The sequence below is a fragment of the Biomphalaria glabrata genome, chromosome 5, assembly GCF_947242115.1.
Source record: "Biomphalaria glabrata chromosome 5, xgBioGlab47.1, whole genome shotgun sequence".
Classification (NCBI taxonomy): Eukaryota; Metazoa; Mollusca; class Gastropoda; family Planorbidae; genus Biomphalaria; species Biomphalaria glabrata.
In genome coordinates, this window is record NC_074715.1 from 18,591,823 (window position 1) to 18,616,180 (window position 24,358).

Here is a 24,358-nt window from a genome sequence, read left to right on the forward strand (position 1 = left end):
GTAAGTACTAGAACCTTTTATAAATACCAATTAAACGTTTAAATATTTAGAGGCTGTAGCTTTACATACTTTGATACGGTTTTGATTTTTGTAGATAAAGATACTAATGATATAAATTATTTTAAATGATCTTTCCCCTAGCTACTGCTAAAACTGGAAAACTTTCTATCAGCAGGGAGATTAGTAAAATCGACGCTTTGTGATTCGTTGACGTCCTTGTATCATTGTTTCCTAGAATAAACAGTTCCATTTTTCATTCGGAGAAAAAGAATGGACCAACTAGAGTCTCTCGGCGTAATTGTGTCGATATCTACCTGCTGTTGATTCGGCGTAGTGTTAGCAAATTGATTTATGTGTTGATATCATTTGCATGGGCCTAGCTGAGCTAAAAAGTAAAGAAGGGGGACGTTACAAAAGTACTCGAACCATTCCCAGGTTACTTTCACAATGATTATTTGTCCAGATTTGGTTGGCTGCCTATATAGACTTGCACTGCTTTATGAATGACATCGCTCGTATCGAAATTAAATGTCAGTTCCATTGTTCGCTAATGCTTTTGCACAATCTAGATTGAATTAGACTTTGTTTGATTTCTTACTGGATACTTATTTATGGAATATATTTCATGTATGTGGGAATAAAGTTGTGTATTAGGTTTGGTTATGAGAAGATTGCAAATGCGTGTTACTTAGTTGTATTAATTTCACTTTATTTGCAAACGAAAATGTTCGGGGAAAAATGGTCTTGAAAAACTTTGTGGCTCCAACATTCTGATATATACACAACACTTGCTGATTCTATCAGCTTAATAGTCGAGATTGTATTCTCATTTCTGAGTGGATCTATTCGAGTTGGACCTTGTTTTGTCACTAGATACTAGGACAAGTATATGATAATAGTTTTAGAGTACCGTCTAGATACATCATTGCTGTAGTTTCAATGCAGTCGATAGATTTATTACGGCTGTAGCTTACGTCTAAAGGCTAGATAATATTGCAATAACATGCCAGTAGTCTTTAGGTATGTATACGTTAACACAGAAACAAATGGTGCCAGAAATTTAAGCATGTGCAAAAATGAATAAGTTTTAGTAATGGAATAAAATCTGGCTATTTTCTTACCTTAATGTTCATTGTCATTTGTACAAAGGTTATAAAACTCTCCGTCTGTCTGGTCAAATTTCAAATACGTTGTTGAAAGTTTCTACAATCATTAATTGTACTTTACAAATCACGACTCAATAAACAAAAAAATAAACACCAAGTCAAATGTTTACTGGTAGTGAATTATTTGGTTTGATACCACAAAGGGGAATTAATTCTTCTGAGTTAACAGATAATTGTCCACGTTATTTCTCCCACACCCATTCTCCTATCAAGTTGAAACTTTCTATAATTATATTTTGTATCTAAAAAAAATTAACCTGTTTTGTAAAGTAAGCATTTAGTAAATTAATTATTGGTAATTAATTATTTTGTTTGATATTGAAAAGGAAATTAAATTTTACATTAATGAGAGATATAGTTGTAAAATGTGGAGTTCTTCCCCGTAAATGATATTTGCTTTTTGAAATGTATTTGTTATATTTTGCGTGTGTTTAATTTATAAATCAAAAATTGATTACTATATTATTAAACTTTTTTTTACTTTAGAGTTCCAAATTAACATAAAAAATGTATTCCTCAATACAATATGCAAGGAATGTGTATTCGTTAGACATTACATTTTTGTACTTTGTTTTCAGATAATGTCGCATTGTGCAAACATGATACCAAATCGTAGACTGGACATCTGCAGGATAAGCGCTTTCTCTGGACTACTGGTCCTTTTAGTTGCGTCCGTTCATTATATTTATAAAGAAACTATCCGAGTTGGCAGCGCTGTACATGAAGCCCATCCAGTGGTCACTGAGCACCTGCCATGGAGCCAAGTGGACAGAGAGCAGGCCGATGGAAGGTTCGCTCTAAGCATCAATAGAAAGCCCCCTGACCACCAGATCCTGGCTCCTTACAGACAGTGGAGGGGCGAGAACCTAACTGAAGTCAGTATTTTAGAAATGCTGTCATACAAGAATAGAGCAACGAGGCCGTAAATCTTGGGGTTACTTTATATTTGGTTTAGATACTCTGGTGTTTACAAAATATATCGGTTTCATTGAAATGTTAAGTTATTATGAGCATAACTCAATATTGTGGCATAAACACCTTGAATGGCTGTGATAAACCGCACACTATTTTTCCTTGGCACAGTCTGCAAAAGAGCTCACAGCTCAGCAGCAATAAAGCTGGCTAGAAGAAGAAGAAGAAGAAGAAGAAGTAGAAGGCCCTTTGTACTAGCTATACGCCTTGGAGACTTTTGGGACCTAGAGAGCATCTACGACTAATGGCTGGCACAGGGATCAAAACTCCATGTAACCAACCAGCGGCAGACAACTGTTATGTGTGCACTGGACCATCCTGGATGTGGGAGAATAGACCACACCTAGGACTACGTTGTCACGAGAAAAACTGCATTCATCTGCAATTCTCAGGTTCGCTGACATATTAGGTGTACCAACAAACTACTGAGTCAAAAACAAATACAAAATAACAACTGTTCTGCTTTTGTCGGAACAGTCTGTCGCTAGTGCCATTGAAATAGATGCCAGGTACAAGTGAATCGGATCTAAAGCACTACAGTGACATTTTTAAAAAATGATTTTTAGACTATCTATGTATTAACTTAGAATTAACTATTTCAGAATTACTAATGTATAAAATAGCTACAAACACTGTAGCGTTGGTTACAGGGCAGCCCTAATGGTTTGTAGTTTTGACACTGCTTGCTTTGAATAGTCTACATGATAACGTCTTTATACAATACACCTGCTCTACTATTGGAAAACTTGAAAGCTAACCATAAAGTGAAAACTTCTAAGCATTTATTACATTTTTTGACCTTTAAAAACTACATTGTTTGTATATTATTTTTAGGTCATAGATAACGTGCTGTCCTTGACTCCTTCCATCTGCACATTCATTATGCAGTACTAGACTGAAGACATTTGAAGACTTATGTGTTGCAAACGCGAATAACTGTATAATATATGTTTCTAGCGTGAATAAGTGTATAATATATGTTTCTAACGTGAATAAGTGCATAATATATGTTTCTAACGTGAATAAGTGCATAATATATGTTTCTAACTTGAATAAGTGCATAATATATGTTTCTAACGTGAATAAGTGCATAATATATGTTTCTAACGTGAATAAGTGCATAATATATGTTTCTAACGTGAATAAGTGCATAATATATGTTTCTAACGTGAATAAGTGCATAATATATGTTTCTGACGTGAATAAGTGCATAATATATGTTCCAAACGTGAACAAGTGTATAATATATGTGTTCCATACGTGAATAAGCGAACAATATATGTGTTCCATACGTGAATAAGCGAACAATATATGTGTTGCATACGTGAATAAGCGTACAAGATATGTGTTGCATACGTGAATAAGCGTACAATATATGTGTTGCATACGTGAATAAGCGTACAATATATGTGTTCCATACGTGAATAAGCGTACAATATATGTGTTCCATACGTGAATAAGCGTACAATATATGTGTTGCATACGTGAATAAGCGTACGATATCAAAGTCTCACCTACAGTAAACGTACAGTGCCATCTGATCCAAACTCAAAGCCACGTAAAGGAAATGTCCTGGAGTGTCCTCGTGTGTCATGATAGTTTTCCAGTGTACGCCATTGCTTGATGAACAAACCTAGCACTACAGCTAATGATCTAAACATACGTTTGTGTATGCCAATTCTCTAAATCTCAGCCTGTGTTCCTGTCTTGACCAACTGCTAGGTATCTATTTCAAAATCTCGGCACCATGTTTGTCTTGGCCGTGACCTCTTCCTAGTTCCTTTCGGGATGCCAACAGAAGGGGCTTCTTGTGATGTTGAATGCAGGCTGTAGAGGGGGGCGGACTATCCATCGCCAGTGTCTCTGAAGGTTATCAACTTCAATTGGCCGCTGCTTTGTTCGTTGCTATGGTTCCGCTTTAGTTATCTTGTCTAACCAGTGGATTACAATAATCTATGTGTAGTTGATAGCTTAAAGAAATTCTGTAGTGAATCCTGAATATCTGAATACACTTTTAGTGTATGTGACAATGATCTGATTCACTTTTAGTGCATGTGACTATGATCTGATTCCGTGACTATAATCTGATCCAGTTTTTAATGTATGTGACTATATTCTGATTCACTTTTAGTGTATGTGACTATATTCTGATTCACTTTTAGTGTATGTGACTATATTCTGATTCACTTTTAGTGTATGTGACTATGATCTGATTCCGTGACTATAATCTGATCCAGTTTTAAATGTATGTGACTATATTCTGATTCACTTTTAGTGTATGTGACTATATTCTGATTCACTTTTAGTGTATGTGACTATAATCTGATCCAGTTTTTAATGTATGTGACTATATTCTGATTCACTTTTAGTGTATGTGACTATATTCTGATTCACTTTTAGTGTATGTGACTATATTCTGATTCACTTTTAGTGTATGTGACTATGATCTGATTCCGTGACTATAATCTGATCCAGTTTTAAATGTATGTGACTATATTCTGATTCACTTTTAGTGTATGTGACTATAATCTGATTCACTTTTAGTGTATGTGACTATATTCTGATTCACTTTTAGTGTATGTGACTATAATCTGATCCAGTTTTAATGTATGTGACTATGATCTGATTCACTTTTAGTGTATGTGACTATGATCTGATTCACTTTTAGTGTATGTGACTATAATCTGATCCAGTTTTAATGTATGTGACTATAATCTGATCCAGTTTTAATGTATGTGACTATATTCTGATTCACTTTTAGTGTATGTGACTATAATCTGATCCAGTTTTAATGTATGTGACTATATTCTGATTCACTTTTAGTGTATGTGACTATGATCTGATTCACTTTTAGTGTATGTGACTATAATCTGATCCAGTTTTAATGTATGTGACTATAATCTGATCCAGTTTTAATGTATGTGACTATATTCTGATTCACTTTTAGTGTATGTGACTATAATCTGATCCAGTTTTAATGTATGTGACTATATTCTGATTCACTTTTAGTGTATGTGACTATGATCTGATTCACTTTTAGTGTATGTGACTATAATCTGATCCAGTTTTAATGTATGTGACTATAATCTGATCCAGTTTTAATGTATGTGACTATATTCTGATTCACTTTTAGTGTATGTGACTATAATCTGATCCAGTTTTAATGTATGTGACTATGATCTGATTCACTTTTAGTGTATGTGACTATGATCTGATTCACTTTTAGTGTATGTGACTATGATCTGATTCACTTTTAGTGTATGTGACTATGATCTGATTCACTTTTAGTGTATGTGACTATAATCTGATCCAGTTTTAATGTATGTGACTATAATCTGATCCAGTTTTAATGTATGTGACTATAATTTGATTCACATTTAGTGTATGTGACTATATTCTGATTCACTTTTAGTGTATGTGACTATATTCTGATTCACTTTTAGTGTATGTGACTATAATCTGATCCAGTTTTAATGTATGTGACTATGATCTGATTTACTTTTAGTGTATGTGACTATGATCTGATTCCGTGACTATAATCTGATCCAGTTTTAATGTATGTGACTATAATCTGATTTACTTTTAGTGTATGTGACTATGATCTGATTCCGTGACTATAATCTGATCCAGTTTTAATGTATGTGACTATAATTTGATTCACTTTTAGTGTATGTGACTATATTCTGATTCACTTTTAGTGTATGTGACTATATTCTGATTCACTTTTAGTGTATGTGACTATAATCTGATCCAGTTTTAATGTATGTGACTATGATCTGATTTACTTTTAGTGTATGTGACTATGATCTGATTCCGTGACTATAATCTGATCCAGTTTTAATGTATGTGACTATGATCTGATTCACTTTTAGTGTATGTGACTATATTCTGATTCACTTTTAGTGTATGCGAATATAAAATGAAGCACGCGGAGTACATGGATATTGTTGTTATCCGTGAAACAATGTCTTGAATAATTTTTATGCTTATAAACTTTACAAGTTAATTACATTTTCTTTGAGTTTTTCTTAAAACTTACTTATTGTTGGAGTGAAAGAGTTAAATGCTAATAGTAATGAAAACAAACATAAATACAAACAAGGTTACAAAGACAACTTGTGTGGAAACACAAACTGAAACTCGGCCCCCGAAGTGGTCTACCTAAAGTCTTCACCAGGATTCGATCACGGGACTTCTGGTTCCAAATGCTTTACCACTCAGCCACAGCATCTCCATATATTCATTTAGCGTACACTTATATTTTAAAAAATAATAATAATTTACCTTATTCATACATTCAAAATTAATAACATGTAACATGTAATAAAGAGAAACTAAAAAAGATTTATTCTTCTTACAAAATTAGATTAATTGGCAACACGAAAAAAAAATCCTTGACCTATTTTAGTTAGTGAGCTAGTTAGAAATGACTTGAAAGACTTGGAGTAGGTCTTCTTGGACCAGACATTCCCCTCGCAAAATAAAAATTAATATCTCCATTGTCATTTGTCATACAAACTAGACATAGATCTAGCTAGATATAGAATCTTAATATAGAATCTACTATATCTAGACTAGAACTCGTATGACTTTACACGTTTAATCTTAAAATTACTAGACCGAGGTCAATGTCATGATCATGAATAGTAGGCCTTTTGTTACCAGGCAATGCCCTTACTAATGGTGTACTGTGCTGTTCGTATCCGATTAATTTCTAAATGTGATACTATTGTTTACATAATAAATAAATCTTCACCCGTAAGCTGTCAGAAGATAAGTAATTGCCTTAATAATTAAAATTTTGTTCAAATTATTAATACATTTACTATAAATATATCTAGATCTGGGCTCTATTTAGTCTAATATAGACTGTCAAAACAACATTTGAATCAGTATTCTATTCAATGAGTTAGTTAATAAATAGAAAATATATTTTATAATAAACCATTGACACTTTTACCATTGTGACCTTAGATGCAAATTTTATTTACCAATGCTCGAATATATTAATGAAGCTTGAGTTATTAATGAAGAAGTCCATGACCTTTTTAAAAAAATGCTACATCCCCTGAAGTTTTTCATTTAAATTGGTGTATTTTTATTTTTTTTTTTTGGAAAAATCTATATATAATAGGGTTAGGGTTAGCATATATAATTTTAAAAATTAGATGGTTCACTTTCGGAAAAGAAAAAAGTAGCCGTTGCATCAGAACTTTGAATAATCTAAAATATCATGATGTCCGATTTTCATTTTCTCTTCTAGTTTCTGAGATATAAACGGGACAGACGGACAGACAGGCCACACAAAACTAATAGCGTCTTTTCCCCTTTCGGGGGACGCTAAAAATACAGTACGATACAAATTCAAGTTTAATATTTAAACAAAAAATATGAAGTTCTATGTACAGTTCATTCAATTATCAACTAAATTAAACCTTATCCATATCCCATAAGGTCATAGGTTAACTGACTAGATTTGTTTGGACAACTCAGCGATCGACAATATAGTATTATCTTATCTTATAAGATGATAGTATTATCTTATCTTATATATTACAGACGTTACTTGAAATAAAATTCTTTCTACCATTTCTTACTTTCCCCAATTTACTGTCTCGTATTATCTTATCTTATCAAATACAGACGCTACTTCAAAAAAAAAAACAAAAAAAAACACCAAAACAAAAACCATTACGTCCTACGCGTGTCATGTGCCAATCTAGTCATGCATATAAATCAAAGACTTACTCTGCTAACTCGTTGGTTTTTCTAGCGGAGACCACAAAAAAATTGCCTAGAACAGAAAGCATTGAATCATTAAATGACTGTTATAAGCCTCTTATCCTATCTAGACAACCAGACTACCAAAATACGACTGAGACTGAGCAAAGACTACAAATGTGATTCCCGTATTTTCGCGCATATTCCCCGTTTAGGCATATTAGCAGCACACGCGAATACCCCGCACAAATTACAAAATACCTTTAGTAAAAACAAAATAGTACAACCCGCACCTTTATATACCCCGCATGTGGAGAGCTTGACTTGGCGTAAACTACCGGAACTTAAAGAACTATCATCGGTACTATTTTTTTCTTGAGGTTTAGAATAAGCTGCTCATAAAGCTTTCCGATGTACAGCCACACAGTGAACTATATAGGATGTAGAAAGACCCACTGGTATTATCCATAGTTGCCTTTATGCTATGTTTATGAGTAAAACAAATTGTGTAAACCCCGCACCTTTGTATAACCCACACAGCTACCAGCGGGGCGGTAAAAAAAAAAGTCGGTGGATGGAGGTCGAGTGTATTGGATATATCACTTTAAATGCCAAGATATCTGCCTTGTCGAATAGTATGCGCTCTGGACTGTAGACTCGATGACCCCAGATGGCAGTTTTGGGCTAGAATGTAACAATCTTCAATTCTAAAGAAACATGTAAAACAATGAAACATTTTTTTTTGTTTACATATCTTATTTTTGTGAACAGATTTATCTAAAGTTAAAACAATGTCTTCTCCCCCCCTCCCACCTCCAAAAAAAAAAAAAAGAAAGAAACATTTAAGTTTGATATAAATGTGATGTGAGCCAAATAACGTTTTGGTTTTCTTAGTTATAAACAAAGGAAATTGAATATGAGTTTTGTTTTCATTCTCCGGCTACGTTCTGTCCAGTCACAATGTTTGTAGTGGTTTCCAAATAGATTTGAATGGCTTGATACAGTGATTTATAGTCTTCCTGCAAAATAATAAAATATTAGAGATACACATATGTAGAGATGGTCATCCAGGTCAGGGGTCTGCAACCTTTTGAGTCGGAAGACCTTAAAATTACAATATAAACAGTTTTCAAAGAGCCACTAAGTTTTTCTTGCCAAATATAAATAGTTCTCACATTATGAAATTTTTTTAATAAAAAAAAAAAAGAATTCATTTTTAAGTAGGGTTTTTCGTAACAAATTAGATTATATATATGTGTGTGTGTGTGTGTGTGTGTGTGTGTGTGTGACATTATTAGATAATTTTTTTCTAATTCAGTGACAACTAAAGCAATTAAACAATGACATTCAACACTAACTTGTACTTAAATAACAAACAATTGTGCAAACATATTGAATGGGCGCGATGGCTTTGCATGGTTTTAGAAAGTTTGGATACGCTTGGCACATACGGTAACTTGTTTTTTTTTAGTTTCAAACACGACTCTAAATTTTCAATTGTTAGTTGGCTTCTTCCTTTAATTTTAATTATATTTATACAAGAGAATGCTTTTTCGCACGAATATGTCGATGCAAAGATAGTCAGCACTCCAAAATGCCAACTTCTTCACCTGACTGTAGCAATCTGGAAGATTATTCCACGCGCCCAATTGACTCACGAATTTCTTTTAATTTTAAAAGCTGTCCATGTTTGTTGCGTTACGTACATTTTCCTACCTACATTTCTGGACCTCCAACACTTCCAACTTGTTTTTCAACTCTGTAAATTTTCCAGCCCACAAAGTTTTACTTTTGTAATCGATCAATTACATTTCTAGCGATCCAGTATCAATTCCAAACTGATCAATGTGGATTTCGTTACTATTTGGTGTACTAGGAATGCTATATTAGTTTTGTTAGTTTTGAACTGCTCAAATCTGTCAAGAAATTCATCTTTGATTTTTTTTTATAACTGTGCTGAAGTAATTTGTGTCTAAAGCTGCTCTGATTTTTATCGCGATACTGCTTTAGACATTAAAAATGAAATAATTAAGCGCTCTGAAGATATGCAAAAAGAATTCATTTTCCTTAAAAACAAAGGAATTCTTCTACAGCTTTAGATTCAGCTCATTTAATTTCTCTGTTATATCAATCATAAAGTAAAATGTTTGCAAAATGTTTATTTTGCTCCGACGAATTGTTGTTGCCCTTTTATTATTTCATGTCATACTTCTGTCTCTACCAGCTGCTATTGAAATAATTTTATTTAAATCGATCTTATTGTCTTCAATGTATTTTTGCATTGCAATCGCTCTATCGCCCCCTCTAGTTTGTCATGAGAGAGGTAGCAATCCTTCTGCTTCTTCTTTCTTTTTGCTGCTGAGCTGTGAGCTCTTTTGCAGACTGTGCCAAGGAAAAAAAGTGTGCTGTTTTCTTCAGTTGTTCAGCACTGCCGTACAGGGTGTTGGTTATGTTGGATTGTTGTGTTAGTAGGGTCTACCTAAGGTGGATTAGGAAGGGGCTTTCAAAGAGGATATGGTAGTAGATATCCTAGGGAAGACATATACCTGACACAATAGGCAACTTGTGCCGTGTCTTTATGTGGCAAGACTCATCTATAGCAAGTGATAAGATAGTAGAAAGTGTAATATCTTCCATGGGCAGATATTTTACATTTGAAGACATTTTAGCTATTCAATCTTGTATTTTTTCTGCGGATAGTGGCAAATCTTTGATTTTTGTTTCAAGATTTCTGGTTTGTTTTTGAAATCACGAAACAGTTCTTCAGACGCACGTAGGAAGCAGTCTTTGACATACTCATCATCTGTAATTTTTTACCTTTTTGTGACATTTCTAGTGGTAGGCAAAGCTTGCTAGGATAGCATTACTTGTAGATTGCTTCTAACTATTAGCATTACTTGTAGATTGCTTCTAACGTTGAGAAGATAATTCGCCTCTAACCCATTGACTTGAAACAACAAACTATACGTCAAAGTCAAATTACTTGGTTAAAATGCTAATTCATCTTCCGTCAAAGCGAATTCAAACCTACATAGAAACATCCGACGACGGCGTCATTCGAGAGCTTCCGACATTCTGACAACAGTGACGACGCGTGTAATGGGGGAGGGGTGTGGTGAAAAGCGAGTACAAGTGGCTGAGAGATAGAATCGGTGCCTAATGTTCGTTAAAAGATTCAGAACTATTTTTAAAAATGTTTCGATAAAATAAATAATATTTGCGTACGGAACTTAAGAGCCGCAGCTTCACATCCAAAGAGCTGCTTGTGACTCGCGAACCGTAGGTTGCCGACCCCTGATCCAGCTTCTAAGTTTCTTTGATTGCATCAAGAGATAAAGAAACAAAATGTAACGGCACTTAAATTATATTGGAATCTTATTTCATTCTAAGACCTACATTTCTGTCATAAGCCAGAACCTTTTCAATCCCCCCCCCCCTTTCCAAAAAAAAAAAAAAAAAAGAAGTGTCGTTTTAATACAGTCTTTGAAGACCTCTGAATAGCTCTGTTCCACGCTTGCAGACATCTTTGTTTAATTACGTAGTAAAACATCTTTTTTACTCAAGCTGCACTGTTGGTATATCAGCCGAGCTTAAGAGTAAGCTTGCTTCAAGAAATGATCCACCTTCAACAGGTGACTTGGCTAGAGAATAGTGACAACTTGGTTCACCTGCTCACAAAACAGCCATGAAATGTTCACAAACATTAAAACTTAGATCAATCTGCCATTTATTGTCTTCAAGTCTCATAGAACTTATTTACCTTGAAATGTATAAGTGACAGTTTTGAAGTTCTTTAAGATGTATCTATTGTCCATTACAATTTGGGTGATGGGTCGTGGTGGCTGAGTGGTCAAGTGCTTGTGGTCTTGGGTTCAAATCTCAGTGAGGACTGGGTTTTTAAATTTCGGGATATTTATGACTCACACTGAGACCACCCAACTCTTATGGGTAACTGATATTAGTTGGGGAAAGTAAATATGGTTGGTCGTTGTGCTGGCCACATGACACCCTTGTTAACCGTCTATCTAAGAAACAGATAACCATTTATACCATCTGCCATATAGATCGCAAGGTCTGAAAGTTTTTTTTTTTTAACTGTTTGTGGCAGTCATTATCTGGAGATATGTAGATTATGCATATCTCGAAAAAATGCTGACAAGAGTCGTGTTATTATCAATGTAACTTTTAGTCTGTCTTAATAGAAAATGCAAAAATATATAGGTTAACTCTGCCGGACCAAGTCTGCCTTCAAAAATTTAAACAGGACAATGAAGTGTTTTTTTTAATTTGCTTTTTCTACTTAAGGGTTAGTCTTACCAAAGATCTGACAGCCCCTGGAATGATTGACTTAACTGCTCCAACTACAAGAGGCATTGCCAGAGCCACACCTTCCTCCAGTCTGTCAAGCAGCATGTTTACACAGTAGGTCAGATTACTGTAGTTGGATCCGTTCCTAGAGGAATTCAAGACACACACAAATGAATGTCATGTAGACAGTTCTAGAATATATTACCTGATTTTCTTCATCACTATTATGTCACGCTGAGCGCCGTGGTAGAATGTTTAGACGTTAAAAACACGATATATTGGCGTCGTTATTAAACTGCAATGATAGTTGGCCTCTGAACAATCTTCTGTCTAAATGGCACAGAGTGTTGCAGTGAGAGTTGGCCTCTGAACAATCTTCTGTCTAAATGGCACAGAGTGTTGCAGTGATAGTTAGCCTCTGAACAATCTTCTGTCTAAATGGCACAGAGTGTTGCAGTGATAGTTGGCCTCTGAACAATCTTCTGTCTAAATGGCACAGAGTGTTGCAATGATAGTTGGCCTCTGAACAATCTTCTGTCTAAATGGCACAGAGTGTTGCAGTGATAGTTGGCCTCTGAACAATCTTCTGTCTAAATGGCACAGAGTGTTGCAATGATAGTTGGCCTCTGAACAATCTTCTGTCTAAATGGCACAGAGTGTTGCAATGATAGTTGGCCTCTGAACAATCTTCTGTCTAAATGGCACAGAGTGTTGCAGTGATAGTTGGCCTCTGAACAATCTTCTGTCTAAATGGCACAGAGTGTTGCAGTGATAGTATATTGTAAAGTGACAGTATTTTCCAAAAAGATGTTCCTCTAAACTGTCCCTATACTTAGACTATAGTGGCTATGTCACGTGGTCTTTGGTATCAAGATGTGATCCAAACATAAGCTTGCAATTGTGTTGTAAGAAACACAAGGCAGTAATTATTTAAAATACAAAGTAAAGACAACCTAAACATAATTTTAAAAAAATAAGATTATATTAAGTGTAATTGTTAATTTGGATCAGTCATTATATGTATAAATTGACATAGAGCAATAAATAGAATAGAAATATTTGTACCAATTATTTTTGTTTAGCTTTTAGCTTTCTTACTGCGCTATGACCCTATCACTTGTCTGGACCAGTTGGGAAAGGGGGAGAGAAGAAGTGGGTATATAGGTGAATGTTGACATGATCGTTTTCTAAATGCATTTAAAAAATGTTCACTCAGGTCTCAAGATTCCTCAAGGGGATTAATTCAACTTATACCACCACATATGTCAACTACGACTTCTTTCCCTTGTTCAAGATACTTAAACAAAATAATTAATTAAATAGTTAATTTATTGATGTTTGGGTTGTCAGGTAAAAGAAATAATTGTGCAAAATTTCACCTTCATCCAAGATTGAGTTAGGGAGAAATGACGTGTACAAAATTTTTACCAGACAGGTAGATTGAGTTGATATAAGCTTTATATAAATGTGGTCTTCTATATAAATTGCTATCTATTGCTCAACAAAGTATCAACGATTTATCATAAGTTAACATTATTCTTATTCGATAATGCAATGCAAAACGAAAGGCTGAACTTTCTCTGTGCTGTAAAGATCTTTGATTTTGTGCACCTTATTTTGCTAAATAAATAAGGCATGAGTAGAGCTCTTTGTCCATATGTTAGGTGGATACATTGACCGGCGTGTAGATCTAAATAAATAAGGCATGAGTAGAGCTCTTTGTCCATATGTTAGGTGGATACATTGACCGGCGTGTAGATCTAAATAAATGGTAGGCCTACATCAGACGCTATTGACTGACCTGCACATATAAAGAATGCGTTCATTCTCTTGCAGACGATGAGAGCGAGCTTGTCTCAGCAGTGCAGCTATACTCTCTGGAAGTGGCCACACCTTTCTAGCTTTGACATGTGACAAGGTGTGGAGTAGTGGAGGCTTAATTTGGAGGGGTGGGGGGAATATAAACATATTAATAGCAAGCCAGCACACACAAAAATGATATAAAACATTGGTGTCCAACCTATGGCCCGCGGATTATCTCAAAACCCAACCCATGAGATTCGGTCCTATTGGAAGAGTCCTTTTTTATTTTTATTTGGGGATGGAGTTCTTGACAAGTTTTTATATGTCTCCCCCCCTCCCCCTCTAATCAGGCCGAAAATGAAATGATAGGACACCAGTGAAATAAAATTACGAGTGAGTGAGTTGATGTATGCTTTGTAACAAGTTAGCTCTTCTGTCTTAATAACAATATTTTTAACTCTTCTGTCCTACATAACAATTTGTTTAGCTCATCTGTCTTAATAAAGAACAATTTGTTTAACTCTTCTTTCGTACTTAACAATTTGTTTAACTCTTCTGTCTTAAGTAACAATTTGATTAACTCTTCTGTCTTAATAACAATTTGATTAACTCTTCTGTCTTAATAACAATTTGTTTAACTCTTCTGTCTTAATAACAATTTGTTTAACTCTTCTGTCTTAATAACAATTTGATTAACTATTCTGTCTTAATAACAATTTGATTAACTCTTCTGTCTTAATAACAATTTGTTTAACTCTTCTGTCTTAATAACAATTTGTTTAACTCTTCTGTCTTAATAACAATTTGATTAACTCTTATGTCTTAATAACAATTTGTTTAACTCTTCTGTCTTAATAACAATTTGTTTAACTCTTCTGTCTTAATAACAATTTGTTTAACTCTTCTGTCTTAATAACAATTTGTTTAACTCTTCTGTCTTAATAACAATTTGTTTAACTCTTCTGTCTTAATAACAATTTGATTAACTCTTCTGTCTTAATAACAATTTGTTTAACTCTTCTGTCTTAATAACAATTTGTTTAACTCTTCTGTCTTAATAACAATTTGTTTAACTCTTCTGTCTTAATAACAATTTGATTAACTCTTCTGTCTTAATAACAATTTGTTTAACTCTTCTGTCATACATAATTTTTTGTTCATTTCACTCTTAACATATATTTATTTATAAAACTGTTTTATCTGACGTATGCCAATTAAACCCTAAGCAAGTGTAACAATGACGTCTCTAAATGACCTTAAAAGTGTTCATACTTTGCCTGTTTTCGTGTAGTTTACATGTACTTCCATTTTATGTTCGTCCCAGAACTTGGAATAACAAACGAACTCTGATCTTATCTTATAATTTGCACAATAGAATGGGTAGTCTGTGTTTAGTGGCTGATAACAGCCGATAGTCTGAAGTGATACAAGAAAGAAAAATGAACGTGTAGTTTATATGTTATCAATCTTTCTATTTCCCCATTAATTGCTGAGCTGATGTTGTTAGCACCGTTTAATTGTCAACAGAGCTGAGCCCAAGGCTCTACGAGCTCTAGGTGTGTAAGCCTGCCTGAACAACCGTTCTGTCTGGAAGGAATCCAAGTTAATGTCTATGTAAAGCATTGCTGTTTCTGATATATCTGGCACTCCAGGCACATGGACTAAAGCGCATGACCGACAAAATAAATCTACGCGACTAGAAATATTTTTACCAATTTTTAGCGGCCCCCGTAAGGGGAAAAAGCCGCTATTAGGTTTGTGCAAAATGTCCGTCTGTCCGTCTGTCACACTCAGATCTCGAAAACTAGAAGAGATATGAAAAATATTATTTCATCATTAAATCCGGCTTGAAAAGTTTAGGTGCAACGGCTACTTTTGGTTTTCTAAAAGCAAACCGTTTAATTTATAAAATTAATTATGCAAGCGATTTTTTCATAAAAATACACCAATTCTAAAACAATTACGTAAATGTAAGGGAGGCAATGTTACAATATGCTAACAAAGATGGACAATTTTTGTGTATTTTTAGTATCACTAAGTCAAATATATTTTAAAAATGTACAGGAAATGTTTACAACAAATATAAATAATAGTTAAAGACGTTTTTTCTGGTCAACTAGCTGCTAAAATTAAAAGAAAACATTTCTGTTTGTTTATAAAGGCTAATAATGCACTTTGTATGTAAATAACACGCACATTTTTTTAAATGGACTTTTTATGCAGCGATTTTCGTGCAGTAGCGTAACATGATCAGGTGCTAAACCAATTCCTTAAACTTTTTTTAAAAATCAGATTTTATTTATTTTTTGTTTAGTGCCCCCATCCGAATAAAAGAAGCTTATTTTTGTGCTTTTTGTCTGTTGGTCGGTCTGTCCGTCACGATTAGATTTAAAAAACTAGAACTCTAAAAGCTATTGAAAATCTGATTTACCCTTTAATGTTCCTCCCATAACATCTCAATAGTTTTAAGTATCTAAAATTGATTGTTCCGGATTTTTTTGTGCAAAACTAATCAACGCCAACAAATGTTTGTTTGCTCTTATAACTTATATTACATTCCATTTCCATGCTTAAACGTTGCAAAAACACATTATCAATAATATGTTGTTCCGTTTTTTATGTAAATAGCATATTAATGCTAAATAATAATCTCTATACTGACTTATATTTCATTAATTGTAAAAATGTTCCGGATATTGTTTTATAAAACATGAATTATGCCTAATGATTGTTTGAAATCGGATAAGGCTTTTAAAAAAAGTAATTTACTAGAATTGATTACTGAAAATTACTTTTTAGACATTTAATTTTCTTGTAAAACATAACATAGAAGTTTTGTAATCGATAAAGAAAGTTCCGGATTTTGTTTCTTACAAATCGTCGCCAGAAATTTCCGAATTTATTTAAAAATCTACTAACGCCAAATAATTGTTTGAACTCCCTCTTCTAATTAATAAACAAATAATCTTCTCATTTACGAAATAATGTTTTTACGGATTTTTATGAAAAATATTTTAACTCACTACTCTCTTACAGTACATTTAACTTTCTACCTAAAACATTAAAAAATCTAATTATCGTTAATATTATGTTCCGATTTTTAAGGAAAACAGAATCCAAACACCAAAGTAAGGTATGAAAATCTCTCCACGTGGCTGTAGTACATCTAATTTTTATACGAGACCATCCAAAAAATTTAATTAACGGTATTACATTTATCTGAAATTCTCTTTTTCTTTTACTATTTATACAAACATCCGGAACAATCTATTATATAAACTTTTCAATTGTGTTCATACCTAAAAATTATTGCGATGTTTTGAAACGTAAAATAAAGGTTAATCAATTTTTAATAACTTTTAGTTGTTTTTTTTATATCAAGATAACGGACAGACCGACTGACAGACAAAACGCAAAAACAATGTGGCTTTGATCCTTTTTAAATAATATCTATTAGAACTCAGTGCACCAATGTCTAAGAACCCTCGTTAAATATCTCGTGTAAATAAAGACACTTTTTTTATGGTACCGGTACTAGCCTATTGTGAGGTAATGGAATTTTTTTTTTCTTTGACGTCATATGAATGGACTCTTTAAATGTAATGTTAAAAGAACGCACTCGGTGCACCAATGTCTATTAACCCTCGAAAAAATTGCTTGTATTAATGAAAACATATTTTAGTCTAACTAAGCCGTGTGACGTAGTGTTTTTTTTTCTTTGACGTCACATGGAATGAATTCTTTAAATGAAATGCTAAAAGAACGCACTCGGTGCACCAATGTCTATGAACACTCGAGAAATGGCTCGTGTTGATAAAGGTGATTTTTAGTCTAGCTAGGCCTTGTGACGTAGTGTTTTTTTTTCCTTTGACGTCATATGGAATGAATTCTTTAAATGAAATGCTAAAAGAACGCACTCGGTGCACCAATGTCTATGAACACTCGATAAAAGGCTCGTAATGATGAAGGCGATTTTTATTCTAGCTAGGCCGTGTGACGTAGTGTTTTTTTTCCTTTGACGTCATATGGAATGAATTCTTTAAATGAAATGCCTAAAGAACGCACTCGGTGCACCAAAGTCTATGAACACTCGATAAATGGCTCTTATAGATGAAGGCGATTTTTAGTCTAGCTAGGCCGTGTGACGTAGTGTTTTTTTTTTCCCTCTGACGTTATATGGAATTAATTCTTCAAATGAAATGAAAAAAGAACTCGGTATAGTAATGTTTATTAAGCCTCGTTATGTGACTCGCGTTTAAAAAAGGAATGATATCTTGATTTAGATCTAATCTAGATTTTTTAAACTAGATCTAGATTTTTATTACAGTATATCTAGATCTGGATTTATATTCTAATTAAAATTATTTTAGAGTCTAGATCTAGAATTTCTAGAATTTCTACTATTTTTTTTATTAAATTTAAATTTAAATTTACGGCAAATGAATCTTTGAAACATTATTACTTTTGACCATCGGATGGCTGCCTGGTCGTGCGGTTTGCGCGCTGGACTGTCGTTCAGATTTATGGATGGCCCAGGGTTCAAACCCTGCCCGCTCCCATCCCCCGTCGTCCTGCGGGAGGTTTGGACTAGGAAGTAATTATCTTCAACTCTGAAGGAACATCCGAAACGTGTAAAACATTTTACATCAAAATTAAATCACCTCTTGAATATTATTTGCGAATATGCAGATCCGACAGGGATCCGACTTCGACGGGGGCCGCCTCTGAGTTTCTGTAACACAAACTCTCTTTGTAATCTTGTTTAATTTTTTTTCGCTTTTCATTTTAGCTTCTCAATCTGCTATGATCCTATTATTTGTCTGGACCAGTTGGGGAAGAAAGTTTACCGTGATAGCTTTTTAAAAGCAATTTTTTTTTTAAAGTTGCACAACTTTAAGCCTCAATCCTCCTTAGGCTGTGTAAAGTAACTACTCAGCCAGCGAAGTGCTAAGAAAACAGAAGGTTTTATAGTTATCTATTGCAAGTATCAACCATTTTAGCGACGACCTTATTCTCTACACAAAGTATAAACGGGGACTAATTCAACTTAAACCCTACATCTGTCAAGTACCAATTCTTTCCCTAGTTCGATACCAAACAAAAAATTTAAATTACCAACAATTAATTAACCATCTTGGTAATTCTTGTTATTGATTTATATGTTTTCATCCACAATGAAAAATTGTGCAAAGTTTCAACTTGATCCAAAAATGAAAAGATGGAGAACTAACGTGTACAGAAAGTGTACTAGACAGACAGACTGAGCCAAGCTAAGTATTTGTCACAGACGTGATTAATGAGTGTTTGAACATGTTTGTGAAGAATATGAAATCAGGCCAACATTGGCTCTTCGCCCAGCTTTACACTCGCGTGCTGTGACGCTGTCAACCGAATACATCTACTGACTGCAGTTAGATTTATACTATTTCTGTGGCCAGATTCCTCATACTATAACTGTGGCCAGACCCCTCATACTATAACTGTGGCCAGACCCCTCATACTATAACTGTGGCCAGACTCCTCTTACTATAACTGTGGCCAGACTCCTCATACTATAACTGTGGCCAGACTCCTCATACCATAACTGTGGCCAGACTCCTCATACTATCTCTGTGGCCAGACTCCTCATACTATAACTGTGGCCAGACTCCTCATACTATAACTGTGGCCAGACTCCTCATACTATAACTGTGGCCAGACTCCTAATACTATCTCTGTGGCCAGACTCCTCATACTATAACTGTGGCCAGACTCCTCATACTATCTCTGTGGCCAGACTCCTCATACTATCTCTGTGGCCAGACTCCTCATACTATAACTGTGGCCAGACTCCTCATACTATAACTGTGGCCAGACTCCTCATACTATAACTGTGGCCAGACTCCTCATACTATAACTGTGGCCAGACTCCTCATACTATAACTGTGGCCAGACTCCTCATACTATCTCTGTGGCCAGACTCCTCATACTATAACTGTGGCCAGACTCCTCATACTATAACTGTGGCCAGACTCCTCATACTATAACTGTGGCCAGACTCCTCATACTATAACTGTGGCCAGACTCCTCATACTATCTCTGTGGCCAGACTCCTCATACTATCTCTGTGGCCAGACTCCTCATACTATAACTGTGGCCAGACTCCTCATACTATAACTGTGGCCAGACTCCTCATACTATCTCTGTGGCCAGACTCCTCATACTATAACTGTGGCCAGACTCCTCATACTATCTCTGTGGCCAGACTCCTCATACTATAACTGTGCCAGACCCCATTTAGTGACTCTAGTTTTAGTGCCTAATGATAAGTTAAAAAGCCAGATAAATGATCAGAAACGTGTTTAATCTCACTACATATTAGCTATACTATAACCTTTGACTGGCGCCAAGATGTATTTCTAAGCAAAACAAAAATGTCACCTGTTATGACATGATTAGGAATTAGTTATTTGTTTCGGGAATAAGGGGAAAGTTTTAATTAGCGACAAGTGACGTGACAGATCTTTAAAAAATAAGAAATATCTAAGTGACGCTAAAAGGAAGACGCTTCTTGTAGAGTAGTAGACTAGAGTACGACATAACTGACATCGGACGATTCCCTTCTTGAGTATTAAACATATTTGTAGAACAACATATCAGCGTCGACTACATATTTGATTGTTTCGGCCTTTCGCCGGTGTTACTGAAGTAGTTGAGTTCAGCGTTACTTCCAGTCAGATCTACACTAGACAGATTGCCAAGAATCAACACCGCGCGGAGGCCTTAACACACCAGAACCCTTCAGGCTCCAGATCCTATGAGATCGTACACGTTGCACCTGTCACGAGCCTGGCATCACACCCACACGTTGCACCTGTCACGAGCCTGGCATCACACCCACACGTTGCACCTGTCACGAGCCTGGCATCACACCCACACGTTGCACCTGTAATGAGCCTGGCATCACACCCACACGTTGCACCTGTAATGAGCCTGGCATCACACCCACACGTTGCACCTGTCACGAGCCTGGCATCACACCCACACGTTGCACCTGTAATGAGCCTGGCATCACACCCACACGTTGCACCTGTAATGAGCCTGGCATCACACCCACACGTTGCACCTGTCACGAGCCTGGCATCATACATAAACCTTGAACGTAGACTAGCAAAGATAAAAAAAAATTACACTGTCGGTTACGACGTCATCCACTTCAAAGGCAATGACCAGGGCTACTTTGTACTGGACAACTAATCTCCAGAAGTCTTTGACAGCTGTAGGTTTTGGCAACTCTGATAAAATGTGCTGGTCTTGACGTCGTAAACCCTGAGTGAAACAAAATGACAAAATTAACTTTCAAAAGTTTAGAATTTTTATGCATCAAATTGTAATCAAGATTATATATTTTAGTTCTCTAAGTAACTAGAGCTTATATTTAGAGAACAGTTAGATCTACACGATTTAAACAATCAATTAACCTACAGTCTTTTCGGTATTTTATTTTTGGCAATCGAGCCAATGTTATAACTACATTGCAATAACATTGAAAACAAAATACTCTCTTAATAATCTTTGTTAAGTCGGGATACGACAAATTAATACAATGTATAGACGTTTTTTTTATTATCCTCTTTTACTTTATATCTGTTCTATAAGAATACGTAGGCCTACATATACAATCCTAGAAGTGGCCCTCTGAGTTTCTCTGGGAATTAGTCATAATCGAATCAAATTTACCTTTTGTTTATTTGTATGTCATTAAACATAGACCTAGGAATCGAAGACGTTGGCATTGTTATGAATCATAGGCTTGTTATTCCGACTAACGTATTATTTTAGATATATCGATTCTTCTCATTTGTAATGTGTTCTGTTTTACGTTGAACAATAAATAGAGGAAAAGATAGAGCTATGATTAGATTAAAATAAAGTCTGTCAAAGAAACGTCGATGGTCATTCTTTTATACAGACCCGTTACTTAATAGTATAAGCTGTATTTAGAATGACAATAAACTCATGATTAATATAATAATAGGAAGTATGGAAAAAAAGAGCCTCATGTGTTCCCAAAATTTGGTCACATTATCCTAGATGAATTCCGTTAGGGGTTGGAGGGGTAACCGTGACCGTAAAACTTTATAAATCTGTGCCTGTAGCCCGTCTAGGGTATTGGTCACAAGCCAGTTTTCTCTAGGCGTCTCGGTTTTAGGTGAGTCTCTATAAATGTCCCTCTCAGAAGGATTTCTCACAGCGGACAGTTGTAAACCAGTAGCTTCACTGCCTAGTTTTGTCTGTTCCATCATGTTGCCAAGTTTTGTCTGTTCCATCATGTTGCCAAGTTTTGTCTGTTCCATCATGTTGCCAAGTTTTGTCTGTTCCATTATGTTGCCAAGTTTTGTCTGTTCCATCATGTTGCCAAGTTTTATCTGTTCCATCATGTTGCCAAGTTTTGTCTGTTCCATCATGTTGCCAAGTTTTGTCTGTTCCATCATGTTGCCAAGTTTTGTCTGTTCCATCATGTTATCAAGTTTTGTCTGTTCCATCATGTTATCAAGTTTTGTCTGTTCCATCATGTTGCCAAGTATCGATCTCCTGGCTCTCCTCGATCTAGAAGCGGCCAGAGACGTACCGTACGTCTGGGATCTGTCCATCATGTTCCGACTATGTGACTGCCACGTTTTGTGAGGAGATAGTGCCCCCCCCCCCTCACGTGACAGCGATTAGGTTAAAAGATGTGGCAGCTTGTTTAGATCAATCATGAGGAAGATCTATAGATAGATCTATTTGTTTGAACATTTTTGTTATTTATCTAGAGACAGTGGCGTAGCAACCTAGGAGTTAAGGGTTTCAAGAGCCGGATACATGATCAATAGGAGCTCACCAGAGCTCTAAAACAAAAACGAATAGTGAACTAGATGCCATTAATTGCATCGCAATATGTTAAAGAAATAATAAATTAAAGTAAAAAAAAAATTATAAATATTAGCAGAGCGTGGTTTCGATCCACGGACCTCTGGGTTATGGGCCCAGCACGCTTCCGCTGTGCCACTCTGCTACGTGATACAAAGTTGTGTTTCAAACTCCTGTGCCATGGGAGTATCTTGTCACGAGTGCCATGGGTGTATCTTGTCACGAGTACTAAGTCACGAGTACCACGTCACGAGTACCTTGCTACGAATACCTTGTCGCGCTACGACACCTATATCTCTATTTTCTTGCATGAGTTTTGATGTTCTAGCTGAGAAAGTATATCAATACCTAATTCAACATCAGAAAGTTACTAAGGAAAATTTTTAAAAATACAAGGAAAGAAAGAAGAGATAATTAGAAAAAATAAGTTTACCGATAGCAAAGTGGCATCCACATAGTTATTAGTATCTGTACTATCACTTCTAATGTAAGGAGCATACTCTAAGGAAGACAAACACAATAGAATCAGATTTTAGTGGCATGATATACATTACATCCAAAAACAATTGCCTAAGAATTTGAAAAAGTTTTACTAATATGAAGTAAATATCATTTTTTTTTCTGAGTTTGATAACCAGTTGGACTTGTGCTGCTCACAAAGAAGTTCTTCAATGAGTTTTATTCTGGCCAATGAAAGATGAAGTGTACTTACTTAACTGTATTTGCTTATTTTGTTATCTGTTACTGTACTTCTATAAATGAAGTATTTATATGTATAAAGTTATAACTGTTATCAGAAAAAAAAATACTTGCGATAAATTTTTACTTTAAAAAAAATATTTTTGATGGAAAGATGAAACGTGAGAGCTTATTAGAAAGCTTCTATCAACTCAGTCTGTCTGTCTGTCTGTCTCGTAAAAAGTGTGTACACGTTAGTTCTCCCACACACGTTCTCGGATCAAGCTGAAACTTCGCACAATTATTCATTGACATAGACAAGACATGAATAAAAATAAAAAGAAAACAATTAGTCAATTAATTACTAATATTAAGTATTTTGTATGATACCAACAAGGGAAACTAATCCTTCAATATTCACAGATAAGGCTAAATGTGTCTGGCTTAGTCCCCTAAAATACTCCTTATTGCTTTTTCTTCCTCACTCATTCTCCAATCCATTTGATACTTTAAACACTTATTTATTGTAGGTATAACAAACAGGAATCCATTTTTAAAAAAATACCCAATTAGTCAATTAATTATTAATATCAGGTGACCGAGCCTCGCTCGGATGAATAATTTGTTAAGGAAGGATATATACCCGAAGTTATTTTGAGAATATTTTTGTACCAGGTGGCCGAACCTCGCTCTGTTAAATAATTTCGGAAGGTTATATACCCGAAGTCATTTTGGGAATATTCTTGTAATTACGAAAATGAACGATCGGATAAAGACTACTAATCTGAAGAGTTGTTTTAGTGTTCTGTTAGTTCTAA

The 24,358-nt window shown here is 35.0% G+C and overlaps 1 protein-coding gene and 1 long non-coding RNA gene across 7 annotated transcripts in view; one reads left to right on the plus strand and one right to left on the minus strand.

Moving 5' to 3' along the window:
* The first annotated feature begins 245 nt into the window (after nt 1-245).
* Nucleotides 246-6,147, plus strand: LOC129926243 (uncharacterized). Its single transcript, XR_008777868.1, has 2 exons — nt 246-1,020; nt 1,745-6,147. It is a non-coding gene; the product is annotated as an uncharacterized LOC129926243 (long non-coding RNA).
* A 315-nt stretch (nt 6,148-6,462) lies between these two features.
* LOC106071318 (receptor-type tyrosine-protein phosphatase delta-like) overlaps nt 6,463-24,358 on the minus strand; it is a 40,375-nt gene continuing 22,479 nt past the window's right edge. For 5 of the 6 annotated variants that reach the window (XM_056028854.1, XM_056028856.1, XM_056028853.1 and 2 more), the window contains 6 exons: nt 23,296-23,363; nt 21,141-21,278; nt 15,243-15,386; nt 13,969-14,102; nt 12,177-12,312; nt 6,463-8,878 (listed from right to left, as the gene is read on the minus strand). In XM_056028854.1, the coding sequence (XP_055884829.1) occupies nt 8,789-8,878; nt 12,177-12,312; nt 13,969-14,102; nt 15,243-15,386; nt 21,141-21,278; nt 23,296-23,363 (710 nt within the window). In that variant the 3' untranslated portion in view covers nt 6,463-8,788. The remainder of the gene's footprint in view (nt 8,879-12,176; nt 12,313-13,968; nt 14,103-15,242; nt 15,387-21,140; nt 21,279-23,295; nt 23,364-24,358) is intronic. The other variant, XM_056028857.1, reaches the window with a different exon arrangement.